We start from the raw sequence: 21636 nt of genomic DNA, 5'->3' as shown, positions 1-21636 counted from the left end.
GTCAGATCTGCCAGTTTTATGAAAAATTCGTAAATATTAGGCCCAAATCCCCCCCCCCCCCCCCTTCACACCTCCCCCTTTCCAATAAAGCAAAACAAACGATAACGATAAACAACCCACTCCCCCCCCCCCTAAAAAACAAACAAACACACAGTCTCATAAAACTGCCACGATTACAAATATATCAGATATCAACATTTCACCAGTCTCTGAATCCATATTGTCTTACTGCAAGGAACTGCGTGATATACATACCCATTTTGAAACAATGTAAAAATTATCAGTTTTATGAATAAAGCATTGTTGTTTATGTTGAGAAAATAAATTTTGCAAGTCTGCTTTATCTAATCAAAATAGTGGTATTCTGAACAAAATTTTAAAACAACATATGCTTGTTTCTCGTGTATGGGATCAACCTATTGTTAAGAGAAACGGGTAGAGGTACAAATTTTTAGCCCCAACTATAGACAAACCTGCCTCCTATTACGAAAAATTTGTACAAATTTATGTGAAACTTCGACTTCAAATTTGAAAATTCATGATCATCTCAAAGTTATTAAAACTGTGAAAATGAAAGTTTGGTACCAGACCACACAATTTTAAGGATTTTGAAGTGCTATTTAATCCTTGTGAGGGTAATTTGTTGATCTATAAAGTTAAATAAAGCGACTACTGCTATTTTTACTCTTAAAAACCCTAATTAAAAAAAAAAAAATTCAAGTAGATAGGCGTGGATAGAACCTAACGTTAGTTGTTTTCACGCATTAGATCTTGTTTTGATGGGCAGTTTTGATTTGGAGCACATTTATTAAGGATGTGTAATTTAAATCTGTCTGAAGCCATTCATAACCAATTGTCTCAAAACGCTATTATGTCAGGATTGACATATGTACACATATATACTTCTACTATGTGATAAATCTGAAATGATTCAGAGCAATTCAAGCAAGAAAAATATAAGAAAAAAGAAATCACCCCCTAAAAATAGCCCTCCTTGACTGGAGATTGTACTATAGGCCTCCTGATTTCTGAACATTCGTGCTATCATTTCATCACAGACGTTGAGACCATGTAATTCTAAAAAAAAGAGTATGTATGTGAACTCTTTATGAAGAATATAATTGTTGAATTGTCCTAACACCCGGGTAATCTTTGTTGTGAATTGGTAGGATGCCTGACTCTTGATCGGGATGTTTGAAGTTTGATCCCAAGTTGAGGAGTGCTGACTTTTTAATGACTATTTTTTCTTTTATTTTTCTTGCTGCTTCATCTAGCACTATAATATAATCACTGTTTAAGATTGTTATTCTACACCAGTACCTGCTCCCCAATTTCTTCACCAAATGATAACTGCAATTTACGCCTATATTTTTTAAATTCTTTGTTTTTATTAAATTGACGAGTGGGAAATCCAGAGGCATAGGATATATTTTTGTACTTTCCTTAATCATATTCTCTCATTATAACAATTAAATAGTCTTTTGCTTACTGATATTGGTTACAGAACCACTTGTTGGACCTGATGGGAGCCATATAGCTTGTGGTAACTCTCATTGCAATACAGACGCTTATTTATGCCCTCATCTACCTTCCTTTGTTTCATTTTTCTTATCTTTCCGAATTTCCATCATCTCATCATTCCTTATTCGTTTCATAATTTGTCATCATTCCAACCATTTCTCATTGTCAATGTCAACTGCCACAGGTTCAATTGAATGTCATTTAAAGTTCTATACACTGTCCCGAACATTCAATATATAATAAGGACTCTTAATTTTAATGTTGAAAAAGTTTTAAAATGGCTGTCATAATACAATGTTGGAAAATGTTTGAATGTCTGTTTTGTTTTCTATCTATAAATTTTTCAACCACCTCCCATTCGCCACCTTCCTATCTTGTCAAGAGGATTTTCCTGCATTTATTTACTATACCTTTCATTTATCTATTCAGTTTTCATCACGATGACGAGACAAAAACTTTTGTTTTTTTGGGGGCTGAAATAGTCCAGCATCGTTCCAATTTGCTTTTATCTCTTTCCTCCAATTTTTTTTTTTTCTTTGATTAGATTTTTTTATATTCATCAATTGGTTGCACTTGTATTAATTTGTGCCACATAGCTTCAATGAGGTATTATGTTTGGGTGGACCAGATGCCAGAAGTTGAATTTAAAGTAAAGAATGATCAAAAATTCGAAATTTAAGATTATTTTTTTCTGTTTGACATAAGAGTCTACTACTGCGTCAATGATCCAAACAAAGGGAGGTAATTTTTGGCAAATTTCACTGTTAAACTGAAAAATCTATTTTGAACAGTTGGTCCATCTTGGCGTAAGGTCAGATTGAAGCCCTGGCTCATTTTATATTTTCTGTGCAACAACAACAAAAAAAAACCGCAAAAAAATGATTATGCAAAAATGTCTCCTATGTTCAGAATTATACAAAAACAGATAATTTGGTTTCTTTCAACGCCAATGGCTTAATGAAAAAACAAAATAATAAAAAGGATGATGATATTTGTTAACCCTTAAATGACCATGACCTTGAAACTTACAATTCCTTCCTGTCTCAACACCAGAGCCGATTCCAGCACCAGACGGCAGTGAGATTGCCTGTGGTAATGAGATAGCTGATGTTTCCCTAAATGAAGAAATCTGAATAACTGTCTTAACACTTCCTCTACTGATTCCTAACATTAATTTGATAGCGTTGTACTGCTGCCATGCGTTACCTCCTTGTACTTAACAATGAGTGATATGTGTCTCTCCATGCATCGTATGCGATCTAAACAATGAAATGGGCAGATCTTGTGAATGAAAGTTTGGCCTTGAACAATGTCCTACTTTTTACTTCTTCAAAGGGTTTTGAGTCAATGTACAAATATGCAGGCCTTACATCCGAATGCAATTATGAGCCAAGTTTAACATTGTTGTAATGCTCCTTAATTTCTAAATTTGTTATTAACATTGTTGTATTGGACAGTATTATACGTCAATTTTTGAGATTTCCATTACAATAGTGAATGTAAGTTATCAGACATGAAAATATAAGTCCAAATCAGTTTGTCATATCGTTGCCATGAGGTATATAAAAAAAAAGTTCAAAGGAAAATGGGTTTGATCAAATGGTTGATCATATCTTGAGGTGTTTTTTTCTTTTTTTTGCGCCATCCTTTTTAATATGATTGTGACATTTTAATTTGCATGTGTTTTGAAATTCTTGGGTTTTGTCTTTTCTGTGAATAAAAAAAAACAAAGAAAAGAAAAGCAAATTGATTGCACAAAAGCTATTGACGTATAGAAATATAACACTAGTTCTTTAATGTTTGTTTCTTGTTTCCTTTTCCCGTACTTGCTTGTCTTGGATCTTGAACAGAATCTAGTAAGTTTCCATACTATGTTGTGCAAATTTTGTTTCTATATGTTGCATAATATATCGCCTTCTAATATTTTAATATATCTTTATTGATTTACTGTAGTTATCATTGCCGTTGTTTTGTTCTTGATTTTGCTATTGTTTTCTTGTCATTGTTGTTATTATTATTTTTATTATTATTATTATGATTGTTATTATTATTATTATTATTATTATTATTATTATTATTATTATTATTATTATTATTATTATTATTATTATTATTATTATTATTATTATTATTATTATTATTGTTATTATTATTATTATTATTATTATTATTATTATTATTATTATTATTATTATTATTATTATTATTATTATTATTACTATTATTATTATTATAATTAAGATTTTCCATCATGCTATAGCTGTCTGAAATCCGCAGAATAATTTTATACACATCAACTTTTTACTGGCAATGCTTGATTTTATACAAACTTGAAGTAAATTTCTGATAGTTTTCACCGGAAGAGCAATAACAGAGATGTGATTTGGTTTTCATTGGAAAAAAAAAGGGAAGACACTATTACAGTTTTTAAAAAAAATATATTTGTATAGACAAACCTGTTACTTACAGTGAAATCCTGATAAAGTCAACACCGCCGGGCCAGAAAGATTGGATGGCTTTAAGCAATGTTGACTTTATCTAATATCAATTGAACACATTTAGATAAAGAACAGAAATTGTCAGACCAACAAATGGTGTTGACTTTAAGCAGAGGTTGACTTTATCCATTATCGATTAAACACACTTAGAAAAAGATCAGAAAATTTGAGACCAACAAATTGTGTTGACTTGCAGAGGTTGACTTTATCCATTATCGATTAAACAAAACACACCTAGATAAAGAACAGAAAATTTTAGACCAACAAATGGTGTTGACTTTAAGCAGAGGTCGACTTTATCCATTAACGATTAAACACACTTAGATAAAGAACAGAAAATTTGAGACCAACAAATGGTGTTGACTTTAAGCAGAGGTTGACTTTATAAGTGTTGACTTGTTGCAGATTCCAGTGTATTAGGAACGTTACTGTATGATGGCTTTGTGTGGTCTGTATCATTATTATTTATGAGCGTGATACAAACTAGAAAATTGTTTTATAATGGGAATATAAGTGCCCTTTTTTTTGGTGATAATTATGTCTCAGTCGAGAAGGTGCTGAAATTTGAAATGTAATATATAAAGTATATCATTTGAGTTATTATTATTTTTTATTTTGTAAGGTGACTATATTATTATTTTCTATAATAGTAATACGTGTGGTTGTGTAGGTGTGTTAAATTATTTTTTTAAATTTAGCAAAGTGAATGTTATTTTTAAAATAGGGATGGTTGGGGTTAATTTTTTAAAATTTAGTGAAAGGAATATTATTTCTAAAATGGGGATCGTTAGTTAGGTAGGTTCAATTTTATTTTTTATTTAGTGAATGAATATTATTTGTATAATAGGGGATGGTTGGGTTGGTGGGTAATATTTTTATTTTTTAAATTTTTAGTAAAGTGAATATTATTTCTAAAATATGGATGGTCGGGTAAGCGGAAGGGATTGGGCTTAAAAAAAAACCCCAGTGAAATCAGAATTTAAAACTTTAAAAAAAAAAAAAAAGAAAGAAAATTTACAGATTTTGAAATGGTCAGTTTGACATGTTGGGATTACCTTTAGATAAGATAATACCAGAATGAAGTGTTAGGTCACATATGACAATTACAGTTATTTTAACTTTGATATTCGGGTTGATTATCTTTTTGTTTTGCTGAATAAAATAAAAAGCTGAGGAATTCTCTTCTTGAGTAAGACATTTTAGACATTTTGTCTAACATGTTTGACTCGACCCTGAATCGAGTGAGTTTCTTTAGCTGTTATTTATTTAGTTATTTAATTTTGTTTTATATTTTGTTTTCTGAGAATAGTGGATCTAGTTTGTAGTAATACATTGTATTATCGCGCTTGGCCATTGCCATTACTTTTCCAATTTCTATTTGTTTATGTATTTTTTGATATGTTTTATTCATCTCGTATGTTTGCGTTGTTTGCTATATTTCCTTTTACATTCAGCCATCCACTGACCCACCATAATTCATCCCCCCCCCCCCTCTTCCCACCTTTTCTTTTTTTAAAAATAGAATTTCCTCGTAATCGCCTATGTCCTTTTTAACGTTCTTGAATCGGAGATTTAATATTGCTTTTAGTTTTAGATAATCAATCGGACTTTTCACTATTGAAAAAAAAAAGTGTTTTGCAATCTTAAATTTTATAATTAACTTTATTGTTCTTGCTTTATGACTGCGTCTGCTTTATCTAATCCTATCATGTCAGCTTGACTAGTACCTTAAACAGTTAATTTGACTTGTGACAACTAATCTTTTTTGATTTTTGATTCTGATTTGAAATGTTACCAAACATGCTAATTAGAATGATAAACTTGTAATGCCCTTTTAAAAAAAAAATAGCTGCCATTTATGTTTATTTTAAAATCCTATCATATTTTTTATATCAGTGCATTAGGGCAAAATTTATGATCGATAAGTATATCTTGATTGTAGTTACCAATGGGATTAAGGTTTTAAAATAATTGAGCTTTTATATAGCAAAATATCCACTAAACATACTCAAAGCGCTTTACAAGGGGTCCCTGGCCAACAGCAACACTTCACATGTAGAACGGGACATGACACCTGTTAGGCGATATTACATTTTTTTCCGGACAGAGACAACACTGTTAATGGCCAGGTACTCATGTTACACCTGAGTACGGTGAGAGAATGTGAGTAAAGAGCCTTCTCCAAGGACTCAACTATGCGCCGAGCGAGGCTCGAATTCCGATCCGAAATCGATTGTCATACCACAAGACCACATAGCTACACAGATTGTAGTTACCAGTGGGATTAAAGTTTTAAAATAGAAGCACGTTTCATAAAGTACTTAATCTGACTGAGTCATTTTATATAAGGAAGTATGGCCTAAACCTCGGCTTGCCTGATTTTAATTCTATGAATATCCGGTTTACTCAGTCGTCTCATACCTCCTTCTGGGAAATTACTTTGGGAACTATCACCTCAAAATGAAAATGTTGCTGCTCGAAGCTCAGAGAAATAATTAACAATAGGAAATGGAATGGAAGCTTCAGTTTAATAAATGAAGATAAAAAACGTGAGACAGGTAATTAGGATATTTCGAGTTTCCCCCTTGTCAACAAAAACATGATGAATATAAAACTATATTTATCTTTATTGTTTTATTCATCATGTTTTGTTGACAGCTGGGAAACCCGAAACATACACATAATCTGTCTTCGTTTATTAGATGGAAGATGACATTTATCAGTTCAAAATGGTATTTTGTCAGGGTAAACCAGATTCCTAAAAGGCTTTAAAGAGTGAAAGTTGAAGTGATCAGAAGGATGGAATAAAATAAAATAAATAAATAGAATTCCCTTTATTCATCCCCAAGAGGAAATTTGTCTTTAGGGTCTATCCCAAGGGAAGACTGGAATAACTCAGGCATCAGCCGCAGTGCAGCGCCGCAAAGTGAGGTGACTTGTTCAAGGCCACACAACAAGGCGGTCAGTCGAACTTGGTACCTTTTGGGTCTGAAGCAAAGACCGTACCGCTGAGCCACACTGCCCCTTTTTATTATTGTCACTATAAGAAATTACAGTCTTCCCTCTCTAATCCGAAACTCCACTATCCGGATGTCTTCATTATCCGGGCAGGTTGTCTGGCAACAGATTTATTTTCTTCTTTATTTGAACACTTTAAGGAGTAATTCCACCATCCGGATGTCTCCATTATCTGGCAACAGATTTATTTTCTTCTTTATTTGAACACTTTAAGGAGTAATTCCTTTATCCGGATGTCTCCATTATCTGGCAACAGATTTATTTTCTTCTTTATTTGAACACTTTAAGGAGTAATTCCTCTATCCGGATGTCTCCATTATCTGGCAACAGATTTATTTTCTTCTTTATTTGAACACTTTAAGGAGTAATTCCTCTATCCGGATATCTCCATTATCTGGCAACAGATTTATTTTCTTCTTTATTTGAACACTTTAAGGAGTAATTCCACTATCCGGATGTCTCCATTATCTGGCAACAGATTTATTTTCTTCTTTATTTGAACACTTTAAGGAGTAATTCCACCATCCGGATGTCTCCATTATCCAGGCAGGTTGCCGGGCAACAGATTTTTTTCGTTCTTTTTTTAAGGGAGTAATTTCACTATCCGTATGTCTCTGTAAATAGGACAAATGTTGGGAACAGAAGTGTTCGGATTAAGGAGATGTGACTGTATATTTATTCTCCCCAAAGAAACATAAAAACTCAACCCAAGTCTCACTTTTTTTTTTCTTACTTGAATTTCAATTTTTAGCATCTAGACTACCCCGACAAAATATTGTTTTGAGGTTGGAGGTCATATGAAAATAATGTGATTTTAAACTATGCCACGTGGATCTACATATATTGCTGGTCAGGAAAATAAAAGAGGTTTTTGGCAATGTAATTTGTTAGGGTTACTGTACAGGCGCTAAACAAGATTTAAGTTCTTGGATGCTTTTGGCTCAGTTGGAACTATTGGAAGAGCAATTATATATATATATATATATATATATATATATATATATATATATATACACATACACACAACTCCTATTTTGCCTGAAATTTTTTTCTGGCCTTTATGTTCATCCATTGGCTATATATCGCAATTAAAGTTTGTAGAAAGGACTTTGTGATTTGTATAATGTCTTGTGCTGTTTGGAGGGTAGCAAGCCATAGTTGCCATACATTTCACTCTACACAAACTTCGATTAATTCTGGCTCCATTGGCACATCTCTCTCTCTCTCTCTCTCCCTCTCTCTCTCTCTCTCTCTCTCTCTCTCTCTCTCTCTCTCTCTCTCTCTCTCTCTCTCTCTCTCTCTCTCTCTTGACACACTCACAAACTCACCCTTACATTTAAGAAAAAGGAAAGGAAAAGTGAGTTTTTATATGGTGAAATATCCATTAAATGAGTTCAAAACTGTTCACCAGGAAACAGAAACACGGACCTTGTGGGAAGAGACATGGCACCTGTTAAATTTTAGAATGCAATTACTTATGTGCAATTGTAGGTCTAGCTATTTTTTTTCTCGATATATTCTTAATCTTCTATTATTTTAATCTGTGACTTCAGTGTTAAAGATTTTACCACGTTACACCTAATTTTAAATTATAAATAACCTTAAGAAATCATTATCCGTTTAAACAGACTCAAATACAACCATAGTGTCATAAAGACCATACATACCAATACTAATTCTTCACCTTTAATATCCTTCCATAGGTTCTGAAGAAGATCAAGAAGCAACAGAGATGCTGGTGGGAAATGCCCAGAACTTGATGCAAGCTGTAAAGGAAACCGTCCGAAGTGCCGAGGCAGCATCCATTAAAATCCGAGTGGATTCCGGATACACTATTCGCTGGGCTCGCAAACGCCCATGGTACACATAAACTGTCATATGTTTATAGTAGTGCAGGAGGAAAATTAGTTCAAAGTATTATTAAGAAGTTTAAATATATTGCCTTCTTGAAAATCTGACCTAGTTATTGGAGATTGAAAAGCAGTTTTTAGCTGTCATCATATTTAATTACGAATATAATGTTTCATCAAAACACATTTTAGTGGATGTGAGTGAAACACTAAATTAAAAATAAATTTCTGTATCATGATGTTTATATCATGAAGTAGGGTTGATTATATGAAGACGTTACTGATTAAAGGGAATTATGGAATTTTACAGTTAAAGAATTTGAATTGAATGCAGTGCAACGTCATTTGTGATTAGATTTAAATATTGTCAATCAAGCATCGTTAATAGTCTTGTTGGGAATCAGTATCAGTATCTTTATATATGAATAGATACAATAAATATTTTATTTAACTTATTCTTGCGTGTAATGCGAGATAGTTTACTCCAGTGAGTTTACACCACATAATTAATTGAGTTGCAAAATATACATAGTAAATATATTTTACTTCTTTAACTTGTCATAATTATACTTTATAAAATTATAATAATAAAAGCTATTTATTTATCTATATAACTTCATATGCAATGTATTGAACCATTATTACGGTTTTTTCTCTCCCCTCTCCTATTATTGTTAGTTAAAACCGTATCTTGAAATCTAATCTTGTAGACAATTGCATCATAATTGTTCAAGCAAACTGTACAACATGGTTAATTGCTGTCAAAGAAAATTATAATCAATGTCGTTTCGATATTGACTTTATTGATTACAATTCCACTGGCTGTTTACACCTGATGATTTGATAAATTAACCCTTTACCAGTGGAGTTCAAGTTTGTGACATCAGGTGTTAACATATTCACCTATAAAGAGATGAGATGATTTTATTGCCTTCTTGGAAAATATGGTTGGCAGGCCTGCCATACACAGATTTTGTTTAAAGGGGGAGTGGGGGGGGGGGGGGGGGGGGGGTCGTCAATTTAGCCAAATTTGAATGCTTTCTTTCAGATTCAGATTTTAAGATCAAAATAGAGAAATAGTTATAAAAGTTATTGTTTTTTATCACTCAGAATTGAATAAACACAAACAGAACTACACCCTAAGGCATTTGAAAAGATAATAAGAGTCAAAATACTGCAATTTGGTTTGATAATTTTTCGGATTCAAAAATAAATATAGGCTATATAATATATTCATATTTTATTTGTTTGTTATTTGCGGCAGGTCTGGCTATTATAATCAGATCTCACATTGAAGGAGTTCATGGTGATAAATAAAACTATACATAAATCAAAGTGCTTTATTGATTGTCCCTTTGAAAAATGGTGCTAGAATTTGAATATATCAAATGACCTGTGTCAATCAATGAAATAGTCATATTCAATTGTATTCATGTTTGTTTTTTCTTCACATTTTCATCAAATTGAATTTTTACTGTTATCAATCTGTCTTGTGAACAAAATTCTTGAGTAGACAGGAGCACAAATAACAATATTGTACAATAAAGATTTTCAAATTTGATATGAGAGACATATTGTTTATTATATCATATTATATTATATTATCTTGCTTGTATAATTTTATATTTGATATACGATAAATCACATAATAGCAAATTATACCCAATCATACCACGCCGTTTATTTAGTTTATACATGATATAAATAAAAATATTTATTTGCTTTGTATCTTGTTACTCTTTTTATCTTGAAAATAAAAGATATTCTTTCCCTTATAATGTTTTTTTTTTATTTGTGCATTTTTTCTATCTATTGATGAGAATTTATCATATACCATGATGTTCGCATGAGTGTACGATCCGATAGTGATGTCGTTTCTTCTTCTCTTTACTAGCCTATCCTGCTTCTTTGGTTTGTGATTGTATTTTTGACAGGGATATTTTTTTTCCTGTAAATCCTCTGCCTGTTTGTTCTGGTTATTTATAATTTAGCTTATGATATCTTAGGTTATGCTTTTGATTGACATTGTACTATTTTGTTAGATTGCTTGTTTTTTGTTTCAGCGGTCTCTCATATAACCTCAATTGTGTTGGAAGAGACTAAAGCAACAAACAAACAAAACAAACAAAAATTAGTCAGTATTATCCTAGGTAGTATATATTTATTTGGATGATTGTAAGTTGCGTTGGTGTATGTTTTAGACTTAGACCGATTCAGTTTGCGACTCTGTGTGATCTGAAGACTTGTATGTTTGGTAAGATGAAAAGATACGAAAGAAAGAAATAGCAGAAACACGATTTGAGATTTTTTTTATTTTCAATTAGATCAGACCTCTCAGTCTCAGGTGCTGTCATCAAGTTTTGTATTTATGGAATATATAAATAATCCAGCCAACAAATTTATGATGTCAACGGGAATCAACCATGTTATCTAAATGAGCAAATTCAGGAAGGGGGCGGGGTAATTTTTAAACACCAGGGGTTCCATTTTGCTCTAATCAGATATCAGATCTCTTAATGTTTTGACAAAGAGACTAGAGCAGCAATGCAACATCGATTTCAAAACAGCCCTAGTAGAGCATTGCTCTAGATGAAAAAAATAATTTAGGATTTTTTCCCGATTTGCAGACGTAGACAACATGGATGATTACCGCTGACCTGGTTACCTGTGTTATCCCAGGCCTATTCCAATGTGTCAAGATTGTAGTTATTTTATTGTTGTATTTCTTTATTTTTCTTCTATCTTTCCTGTTTTTGTCATATCGATAAAGTAAATATTTAGAAGTCATGATAGCCTTGTTGTTAGAACACTCCTGAATAAGCAAAACTATTGGACCTGGGTACAGTCGAGGGTATTTATCTGAAGTCACCCAGTAATTATTGGGTAGTTGTATTTGTTAGATGGTAGAAAGTAATTTGCGGTAGACCAGCATACTATCTAAAGGGTAGCAAGCAATTATTACTGCCCATTTTATGCTAAAGAACGTGGGATAAACTCTGGCTCCATTGGTTTATGATTCTAAAGGACATCTTTACTATATTGACAATTTGAAACAGCAATACATGTTGAAATGTGTTTTATTGTTTTAAAAAAAAAATCAAGTCATTTTAAGGTGAAATGAAATATCATTTGAAATGTGCCAAGCAGATATCCCGATGAATCGAATTTAAGTTGTTGAAATGAATATGAAATAAAAGAGTTGAATCAAAACATGAAAAGGGATACATTTTTTACTGTCATAAAAATTGAAGAATGGAGACAGCTACATGCTCTAAGCTACACTTTAAAAAAACATGGAACGACCTACAATCGGGTCTGTAAAGTTCAGTTTTCATGTAATTTGTAGTTTTAAAGGAACTCTAAGAGACTTAACTGTATAAATCTGTTTTGTCTTAGAGCCTCTTTGTAACTTTATTGGAGAATAAAAAGGTAACAAGGGCGGCATCAGACTCGAAATTCTTCAGTTGAACATTATTTCTCTCCGTGTTTTATCATATCATTCATGCATTACTGTTAGATAGTTTTTGTTGTTAGGTGAAAAGGGTCGTTGTCAATGGAATGTCCCATTGAATCTGCTTTATTCGTTTTTTTTTTTTGTTTTTTTTTAAAACACATTTTTTAATCAAGCAAACAAATTTGAAACTGGTGGACCATTATTAGTGATGCCATTAAAACTGGCTTTTTGAGATTTTACAAGTTTTCCAACTGACCTTGTTCGGAATTTGTGAGTTGACTTTTTAAATGATGGAAGCATTAGTTGTTTAACGGCAATAGTTTACAGGGAAGGGAGATGGACGTGTTTCTTTCTTTTCCACGAAATATTTTCATTTGCTCTTTATGATTAAAATTTTCAGGCTTTTTTTATTTTAGCAAAGGACATCCCTGTATCATCAATGAATGCATATACTACAAACTGATCTATAGGTAATTTGGTCACCGTAGGTAACAGAAAGAAAAAAACTGGGGTAAGGTAAAAAAAAATAATAAAATCACTCGAATATGAATATGAACCACGTCGCACCTTCATATACTGCCCATGTTAGTCGTTTATAAAAGATATACCATGTGATGTTTGTTTTGATCTAAGTTTTATTTGTAATGATGAAGTCTGCTGTAGACCACCATCATGTTATTATTGTAAATTTTAACCTTATTAATATCTCTTACCATAAGTACTCCAGACTTGCCAACTACTACAAAAAATTCGTAGAATTACGAAATTTCGGCCCCAATTTCAGAATTCATGAGCATCTCTAACTCTTTAAAACCTTTTGAAAATGAAGATTGATGCCGAGTGCATGATTCTATGGCTTTTGAAGTTCTATTTCATTATTGTGAGGGTAAACTGTTGATCTATAAAGCGTCTTCTATTTTTATCCCCTAAAACTACGAATTTGTAAATGTTCGAGTAGGCAAGTCTGGTACTCACATCCCCACATATACATACTAGTGTTAATTTAAGCAATATGCAAGTATGTGGAAGATGGGAGTAGTAGTGGCCGCCTGAAGCCTGGGATCGTAAGAATACTTAAACCAAAGGTGAAAATATAAAGGTTTTCAAAGGAGACAGTACAAACAATGGACGATTTTGAAATGCCCATTGTTTATTGCATACGAAGCCTTTCCATTTTCATATTTTTGTTAGTATGGCGAAGCTGATGAATGATTATGATGATGATGATGATGATGATGATGATAAATAACAGTCATTATTATTGTTTTTCTTATTGTTCTTCTTCTCCTTCTTCTTGTTAGTATTATTGTTATTTTCACACATATTGTGACATGTGCTTAGTTATAATCAATGCAATATGTCATTTTTATCTCCTTCTTTATTTATTCTCTCTTTTCTTTTCAATGTCAAATTGTGCTGATAAAATAATATCCATTATCATCTTCTGAATACCTCTTCTACCATTGATGCTGTAAGCTAATAATTTTCATTTCTTTTTTTTTTTTAAACGAGAACTATCGTTTTATGTTATAGCATTGATGAATGGATAGCATGGAAATTATTTTTTATGAAATTAAATATTAGTATTTTGTACCTCAATATTAACTACAATAGACTTTTCTTTTATTTGCTTTATTACCTAAGTGAATTTCATTAAAGGATTGATATTTAAATCAGACTAGTATTACATTTTTTTATGCGTTAAAAAAAATAGATTAAGTAAATTATCACCTTATCTGTAGTCTTTTTAATCGAGCAATTCTTTGATTAATAATGAAATGGATTGAATAAAACTCTAATGAAACTCTGCCTATTCTGTATGTTATTATTTTTTTTAAAATCTGGCTAACCATCCATATTTGTACTCTAAATTGATGACAATCCACAGAGATACGTTTCTGGGTGGGGTTCCCGACCTCTCATAGTGGATAGGGAGGTACTTGATGTGTCTTCCTATATATACCCCTCTATCTGTTTTCCAATCGCTTTCTGTCTTTGTCTTGGAATGAGATTACTTCGTTTTGTCCTGGCTCTGGCTGGAGAACTTGACTGGGAGGGAAGCAGTCGAATGTATAGTTACTTATAGTTTTGGGAGATTATATTTTTTGTCTTGTAAATCATCTCTCTGTTATGCACTGTATTATTTTTGTTTACATGGTATAGATGATTTGTAAAACATTTGAGCGTATTCCTCTTAGTGGGGACATAATGTTCTTGTATCAGGATGAGACTTTTAGGTGATCTCAAACTAAGTACTTCTGGGTGGGGATCCTGACCTCCCATAGCGGGCAGAGAGGTACACACTGTCTCTTCTATCCCCTTATATCTGTTTTCCAACATGCTTTCTGTCTTTGTCTTGGAATGAGATTACTTAGTTTTTTTCCTGGCTTTGGTCGGAGTCCTGGCTGGGAGGGAAACAGTCAAATGCATAGTTATTGTTTTGGGAGATGATATTTTTTTCCTTGTAAATCATCTCTCTGTTATGTATTAGTATATTTGTTATTTTTTAATGTATAATGTAAGCATTTGAGTGTGTTCCTCTTTGTTGGATTTTGTTCTTGTGTCCGGATGAGACTTATCGGTGCTCTCAAACTAAGTACATTGATGCTCTTGGAATCTACATCTGATCCTTATTTGTTCCCAGTTCCCCTATGTCTTACTTTCTCTTGGATGCTTCAATTGTAATTCTAGAACTTTTTACTATCCCATTTTCTTCCTTTTTACTGGCGCTGATATAACCTAAATGTGTTGCAAGCGCCGTAAAACCCTTAAAAACAAACACACAAACAAAGTAATTTGATAGTGTGCTCTTCGAATCTACATCTGTTCCCTATTTGAACCCATTCCCCTTTGTCTTACCTTTTCTTGGGCGCTTTAATTGTAATTCTAGAAATTTTTACTATCCCATTTTCTTCCTTTTTACTGGCGCTGATATGACCTGAATGTTTTGCAAGCGCCGTAAAACCCTTAAAAACAAACAAACAATCTTTATACATTAGATTTATTTCTCTGTTCGGGAAGGGTCTTCTGACCTCCCATTGTCACTTGCTGTGTTTTCTATCCCCCATATCGGTTTTCCCTCTCATTGTTGCTATCTATTTTTGTTCTGGATTGAGATTGCTCAGTTTATTGCTTGGTACTGGCTGAGATCCTTAGGTAGGAGGGAGACAGTGAAATGAATAGTACCTTTTTTGAGAGATGATATTATTTTCCTTGTTTACTGTTAATCATATCTCTGTTATAATCATTATTTTTGAATACAGTATATTGAAAATTTGGACTTTGTAGAATTGAGTCGACGATTTGCAGGTCTGATAACCCAATTCATGATGGGATCATGGTATGGAAATTTTAAAACAATGACGCAAAATATTGTCCATTACAACAATGTTCAACTATGCCCATAATGGCGTTCGGGTGTCAGACCTGCATATATGTACATGTCGATTATAGCGTATCCTTCATAGCGAGATTCTTTGCTTGTGCATGGATGGGACTTTCAGGTAATATCAAAATTGTCACATCGGTGGATTGATCGTGGAATCTTTTGTTCCCTATAATTTGACCCAGTCCCTTTTGCCTTCCCTTTTCTTCGGTGCTTTAAATTTCATATCCACAACTTTCCTCTCGCATCTTCCTTTTTACTGACACTACAGTGACATAAATGGAAGTACTAATAGAAATTTAAAACTATGTTCGACAGTGGAAAATCCATACTTGTATTTGAAAATATAGAAAAATCCTCTGTAGAATTGTGGTGGTTGGATGGGAGCATCACCCTTGAATCATATACCTATGATGTTCGCATGGGTGTACGATCCAATAGTGATGTCGTTTCTTCTTCTCTTTACTAGCCTATCCTGCTTCTTTGGTTTGTGATTGTATTTTTGACAGGGGATATTTTTTTTCTGTAAATCTTCTGCCTGTTTGTTCTTGGTTATTTATAATTTAGCTTATGATATCTTTAGGTTATGATTTTGATTTACATTTGTACTATTTTTGTTAGATTGCTTGTTTTTTTGTTTCAGCGGTCTCTCATAATATAACCTCAATTGTGTTGGAAGAGACCTAAAGCAACAAACAAACAAAAAATCTGTTAGAATTCGTTAATATGAATATCAATAAAACCACAAGAATATCACTAGATGGTATTATTATCCAGGCGTGATGTCACATAAAATCACTCAAATCATGTAAATATAAGAGCCAACAAAACCAAGACTTGCCGGTAAGGCGTGTTACAGGAATGCGTTTTATAATAATAATCTTTCAAAATAGTGTACACGGTGCTGGACACTGGACTTAATATTAAAGCGTCGACATATCTCTGATCGTTGCCTTATTCTTCTCCACTTCTTCAATGATGAGGACTTTAATTTCAATAGTCAGTCTCTCTCTTCTTTTAAAACATTCTTTTTTAGCTATAATAGCTATCCTATTGGTATCGTTGCACTGCCGACACTGACTGCATCGCTTTGCATGTGTGTGATTGGTATGTTTGTTGCTAAATAAACGTACTTTTTGCTTTTAATTTTAGATCGAGTTCTTGTTATTCCCTGTATTTGAATCGCTCTTTCTCGTTAAAACAAATCTATTTAGCCTACAACAGAAGGGGGGGGGGGGGGGGGGGGGGGGGGGGGAGCGGGAACGGGGTTTTGAAAAAGTCTCGTTATTGCGGAGCTCTTGTTATTTCCGATGCCTTTAAACTTGAAGCACCACTGTACTTATTTAATACTTTCGTAAGTTAGTTTCGTGCTTCTGTGTCTTTCTCACACCAAAAGTGTCTTCTACCCCCGCAAGAAGTGTCCCACAACTTAAATGACGAGTGTGAAATTACCGGACAGTTTTCATTCCGTGTTGGGGTATATCCTTCCATTCCGGACCATTTCCAAAAGATTGGGTTAATAGGAGTTCCCTCCCTGTCAGTCACCCACTGACCTTCAACCGCAATATCGTTGGCACCAACATAACCACTTGGCCCTGTGGGAATAAAAACATTTTTAAACAATAGAAAATGGACCCAGGGGCCGTTTTCATGAACGAGGGCTAGATTTAATTATTTACTTGTCTAGTAAATGACTAGCTAGTCTTAAGCCCAAGCGAAGCACGTTTCTAAAAAAAATCGGATTTCATGAACACTTTCTAGTCTCGGACTAGCTGGTCACTTGCCTAGAAGTGGGCGTTGTAAGGACGGTGACTAATTCGGCTATTTTGTGCGTGTAACATCACCTCTCAAATACACGAAGGCAGGAAAGATACACGCGCTTTCATACTTACAACGCAAACGATTTCCAAAGAGGAAATTAGCAACACACGTGATATTGACTGTCGACTGTTATAGACTAAAAATGATGTCCTTCGTGGACTGTCAATTATTTATTTATGCGACGAACATGGGGATTGAAACTCAAAGAAATTGAACAAAAAACAAAAACAAAAGCGAAAGTGTGTTATGATTAATCATATTATTTCAGTCAGTTGCAATGTCAACAGAAAAACTCTTGTCTCCAGTATACTTTCTAATAATGTTTTCTTTGGTTGTTCTACTTTGAAGAAAACTCTTCGATTTCCGAGTCTCTCGTTCACGTTCAACTCCGAGCCGATAGATTCAGTTTTTTAGAAGTTTTTCCTCACAAAAATGTGTACTTTCAACGACCTGCACTTATCTTATATTTTTCTAAAGCCAGTGTCAATGGCAACAGGACACTTTTTGCCTCTCATTCGTAACCGACGTTTTTTTTCCGAATCGAAGCGCACTCAATCTAAAAATAGCTGCTATCTTAACGCTATGGGGTCTCCTAGTAACTAGTCCCAGACTAAAGCACGAAGTCTTGCCTCGTCACATGACTAAAACTTGGCCAAACTTAGTCCGAAGGTGCCGTGATTTTAGTCCCGGACTTGCTTTGTCAGCTCACATGAAATCCGATTTTTTCAAATCATTGACAAAGTCAGAGATAGAGACTAAGCGCTAGTCCGCGTTCATGAAAACGGCCCCATGTGTGTGAGGGGAGAAGATTCTCGAGAAATGGTTTAACAAAATAGAGAGAGTATGTGGGTATCTCCTCCCAGGGCTCATTTTTATGTACGCGGACTTGATTTAGTTCTTTTCTAGTCTAGTAAATGACTTCCTAGTCGCCTGAGCGAAGCCAGTGACTAAAAAAATCAAATTTTATGAACGTTTTCTAGGCTCTGACTAGGTAGGCTCTTGTCTAGAAGTAGGCGTTGTAAGGACGCCGACTAAATAGGTTATTTTGTGCTGGTAACATCAAGGTCTCTAGTACATGATGGCAGGTAAGATACCAGTCTTCATCCTAACAACACAAAATATTTCCAAAGAGGAAATTAGCAGTACATCCGGTATATATATTTCACCCCGTTTCATAGTTGAACTTACTTTTGCCATAGCCTCATGATGAATCAAGTCACTTGATATTGACACTAAATAGTGGGGTGCGATATCACAAATTTATAAATTGAAACTCGAACAAATTGATCAGCGTGGCTCAGTGGTACAGTCTTTGTTTCGTATCCGAAAGGGACCGAGTTTGATTACCCACCGTTGCGCTGTGTGGCATTGAGCAAGTCACCTCCCCCTAGCTCAATTTGCTACACTGCGGCTGATGCCTGGGTTATTCCAGCTTTCCCATGGAGTAGACCCTAGAGAAAAATTTCCCCTATGGGATGAATACAGGGAATTTAAAAGAAAATGAATCACACTATTTATCAATCAATTACAATTTCAGCAGAATAACTTTTGTCTTCATTATACTTTCTAATCGTTTAGGGTTTAAAAAATATTTTTTGTTCTTTGATATTTTGAAGCGAACCCTTCGACTTCGAGTCTCCGGATACCTATCTATAATCTCCGTTCACTCGCAACTCGCGAGCCCGATTAATTCGGAGGTTTAAAACGATTTTACTCACAAAAATGTGTACTTTCGACGATCTGTACTTTTCTTACTGTTTATTAAAGCCAGTGTCAATAGCATCAGGATGGTTTTTTATTGTTGTTGCTTTTTTTTTTGCCTCTATTATTCGTAACCGACGCATTTTCCTTCCGAATCGCAGCTCTCTCAATCTCACAAGAGCTGCTCTCTTGCCGACCCGATGATGTATCCCAGTAACTAGCCAGACTTATGAAGTCCGATCCGAGGAAGGGACTGAAATTTGGCAAAACTTGGTCCGAATATGCATTGTTTCGGGTCTGGGACTTGCTCACATAAAAAGCGTTTTTTTCAAGTCCTTGATTACAGTCAGAGATGAAGCCCGCTAGTCTGCCTCCATAAAAACGGGTCCACATACACAATGGACGGTGCTCCGAGAAAAAGCCGAATGGAATCTCGGAGGCCCTTGTACTTAGCTCCCCTACTCAATTACGAGATGAAGGTCAACTCGGATGAAAACTGTTCCTTAAAGCATTTTACAAGAAGTCCAAAACGAACATAATCACAGAACATTTAGTGCGGTACATGACGCATGTAAGGTACTATTACAATTTTCTTTTCGACAGACAATAATGCCCCGTGGTATGGTCTTTGTAATCAAATATACAAAGGCATAAAATCTGACAACTCTAAACGCGGCCGAAGTGGCCGTTTAGTTAAGGCATTGCACTGTGACCCAGAAGGTCATGCGTTAGTTTCTTTAGCCAAAATTATTAACCCCCAGTTCGCTAACTTGCAAGGTGTCGCATGAAAGGGCGTCTTCTTCTTTCTTAGTGCACTTTGAGCAAGCGTGGCGATTTCCATAATGGATTGAAGCGATTTTCAATTATGAAAAGTCATGCGTTGGAAATCTGTTTGCAATATAGATTTATTTGGAGCCCGACCATGTCTCTTGTCAAGTCGGAATCTATCCCGGTTTTAATAAAGTTAAATATTATTATGGATTGCCAATCTTTTGATATGGCAAAAGTCAGTCCCAAAGTATTTTTTGTGTTAAAGATCCTAATTTAAACAAACTTACCTCCATTATAGTCACCAACGATCATCTCGATAGCAGTGTATTCTTCGAGGGAATCAAATTGTAGAAGGTAACCTCCAAGTTGGTTACAATGGGCCCGGGCGTCACTGAATGTCTTGGCTACAGATGACAGGTAGATAGAGAACACTTTGTTTCCCACAGAGATGGTATGGAAAACGTCGGTCACTGGATAGAAGAAATACAACAGATTATGTGTTGTGTAACGTTTGGCAATGCAACAAATATTCATGCAGTATATTTTACAATGTCATAGAGATGGCAGGTGATTAAAAAAAAAAAAAAGACACTCCCCCTCCCAACCCCCCCCCCCCCCCCCAAAAAAAAAAACAATAAACAAACAAAAAAAATACCAAAAATAAACAAACATACAGAATTGATTTTAAAATAAGCAAACAATATTTTATTCGCGTGAGCTAGCATCTATTTGGCACTAATTCCTCTATCCTTGTTCCCATGAAACATCATCATCATCATCATCATCATCATCGTCATCATCATCATCAACATCACCATCATCATCATGATCATCATCACTATCGTCGTATCATCATCACCACCATCATCCCGACTACGATCATCATCATCATTATTATGATAATCATCTTATTAATCAATGATGATGACGACGACTACGACCATACTGATGATGATAATGATGATGGTGATGATGATGATGATGATGATGGTGATGATATAATAATAATAATAATAATAATAATAATAATAATAATAATAATAATAATAATAATAATAATAATAGGAGGAGGAGGAGGATGATGATGAGGAGGAGGAAAATGAGCAAGAGAAGAAGAAGAAGAAGAAGAAGAAGAAGAAGAAGAAGAAGAAGAAGGATTTAATTTTCGATGCCTACCTTTAAACGCAAACACCTGCACTCCCGGTAATGGCACAATCTCCGTCGTTTTCTCATATAAGTCACAGGCCTTGTCCAGGGTATTATAGCTTACAGCAAGACACGAAGGGCTTTCTCCTTTTTCTCTCAAACACATCGAAATGCATGCAGTACAAGACCTGATATTTTGTTGCATTTTGTAAACTTTTAACATTCGCACTGCAGTCGACTCAATCGTGTATGTTCCTGTTATAAATGGTGAACATTCCCCACAAGGCATATAGACTAATACAACTGTGTGCATTAATATAAACAAACGGAATGTGTGAAGTAATGCCATGTTAGATATTTATTTAATTGAAAGTATTTTGACACCTGCATCATATTTCAAATAAAATACCACTTCATATCTTGAAAATGACATAGTATTTCTTCATAACTATTGTGAAAATACTTCCCTAT

General features: G+C 34.1%; 2 protein-coding genes across 10 annotated transcripts in view; one reads left to right on the top strand and one right to left on the bottom strand.

The window, feature by feature from the left end:
- The window catches only part of LOC144978487 (vinculin-like), an 88284-nt gene extending 74133 nt beyond the window's left edge, over positions 1-14151 (top strand). For 4 of the 9 annotated variants that reach the window (XM_078924639.1, XM_078924634.1, XM_078924641.1 and 1 more), the window contains one exon: positions 8741-9044. In XM_078924639.1, the coding sequence (XP_078780765.1) occupies positions 8741-8907 (167 nt within the window). In that variant the 3' untranslated portion in view covers positions 8908-9044. Of the gene's footprint in view, positions 1-1504; positions 1544-2574; positions 2614-8740 lie in introns of all 9 variants that reach the window. The other 5 variants (XM_078924635.1, XM_078924637.1, XM_078924642.1 and 2 more) reach the window with 5 other exon arrangements.
- Positions 14152-16978: 2827 nt separating this feature from the next.
- LOC144978488 (uncharacterized) lies at positions 16979-21636 on the bottom strand. Its single transcript, XM_078924644.1, has 3 exons — positions 21196-21636; positions 20307-20489; positions 16979-17321 (listed from the first exon to the last, which is right to left on the bottom strand). Exons 1-3 carry the CDS (start codon positions 21512-21514, stop codon positions 17086-17088), a joined length of 738 nt encoding a protein of 245 aa, XP_078780770.1. The 5' UTR covers positions 21515-21636; the 3' UTR covers positions 16979-17085.

Source organism: Berghia stephanieae, chromosome 8 (genome assembly GCF_034508935.2).
Source record: "Berghia stephanieae isolate SIO BIC M18660-M18661 chromosome 8, UCSD_Bste_1.3, whole genome shotgun sequence".
Taxonomy (NCBI): Eukaryota; Metazoa; Mollusca; class Gastropoda; order Nudibranchia; family Aeolidiidae; genus Berghia; species Berghia stephanieae.
This window is presented reverse-complemented; position numbering and strand designations above follow the sequence as displayed.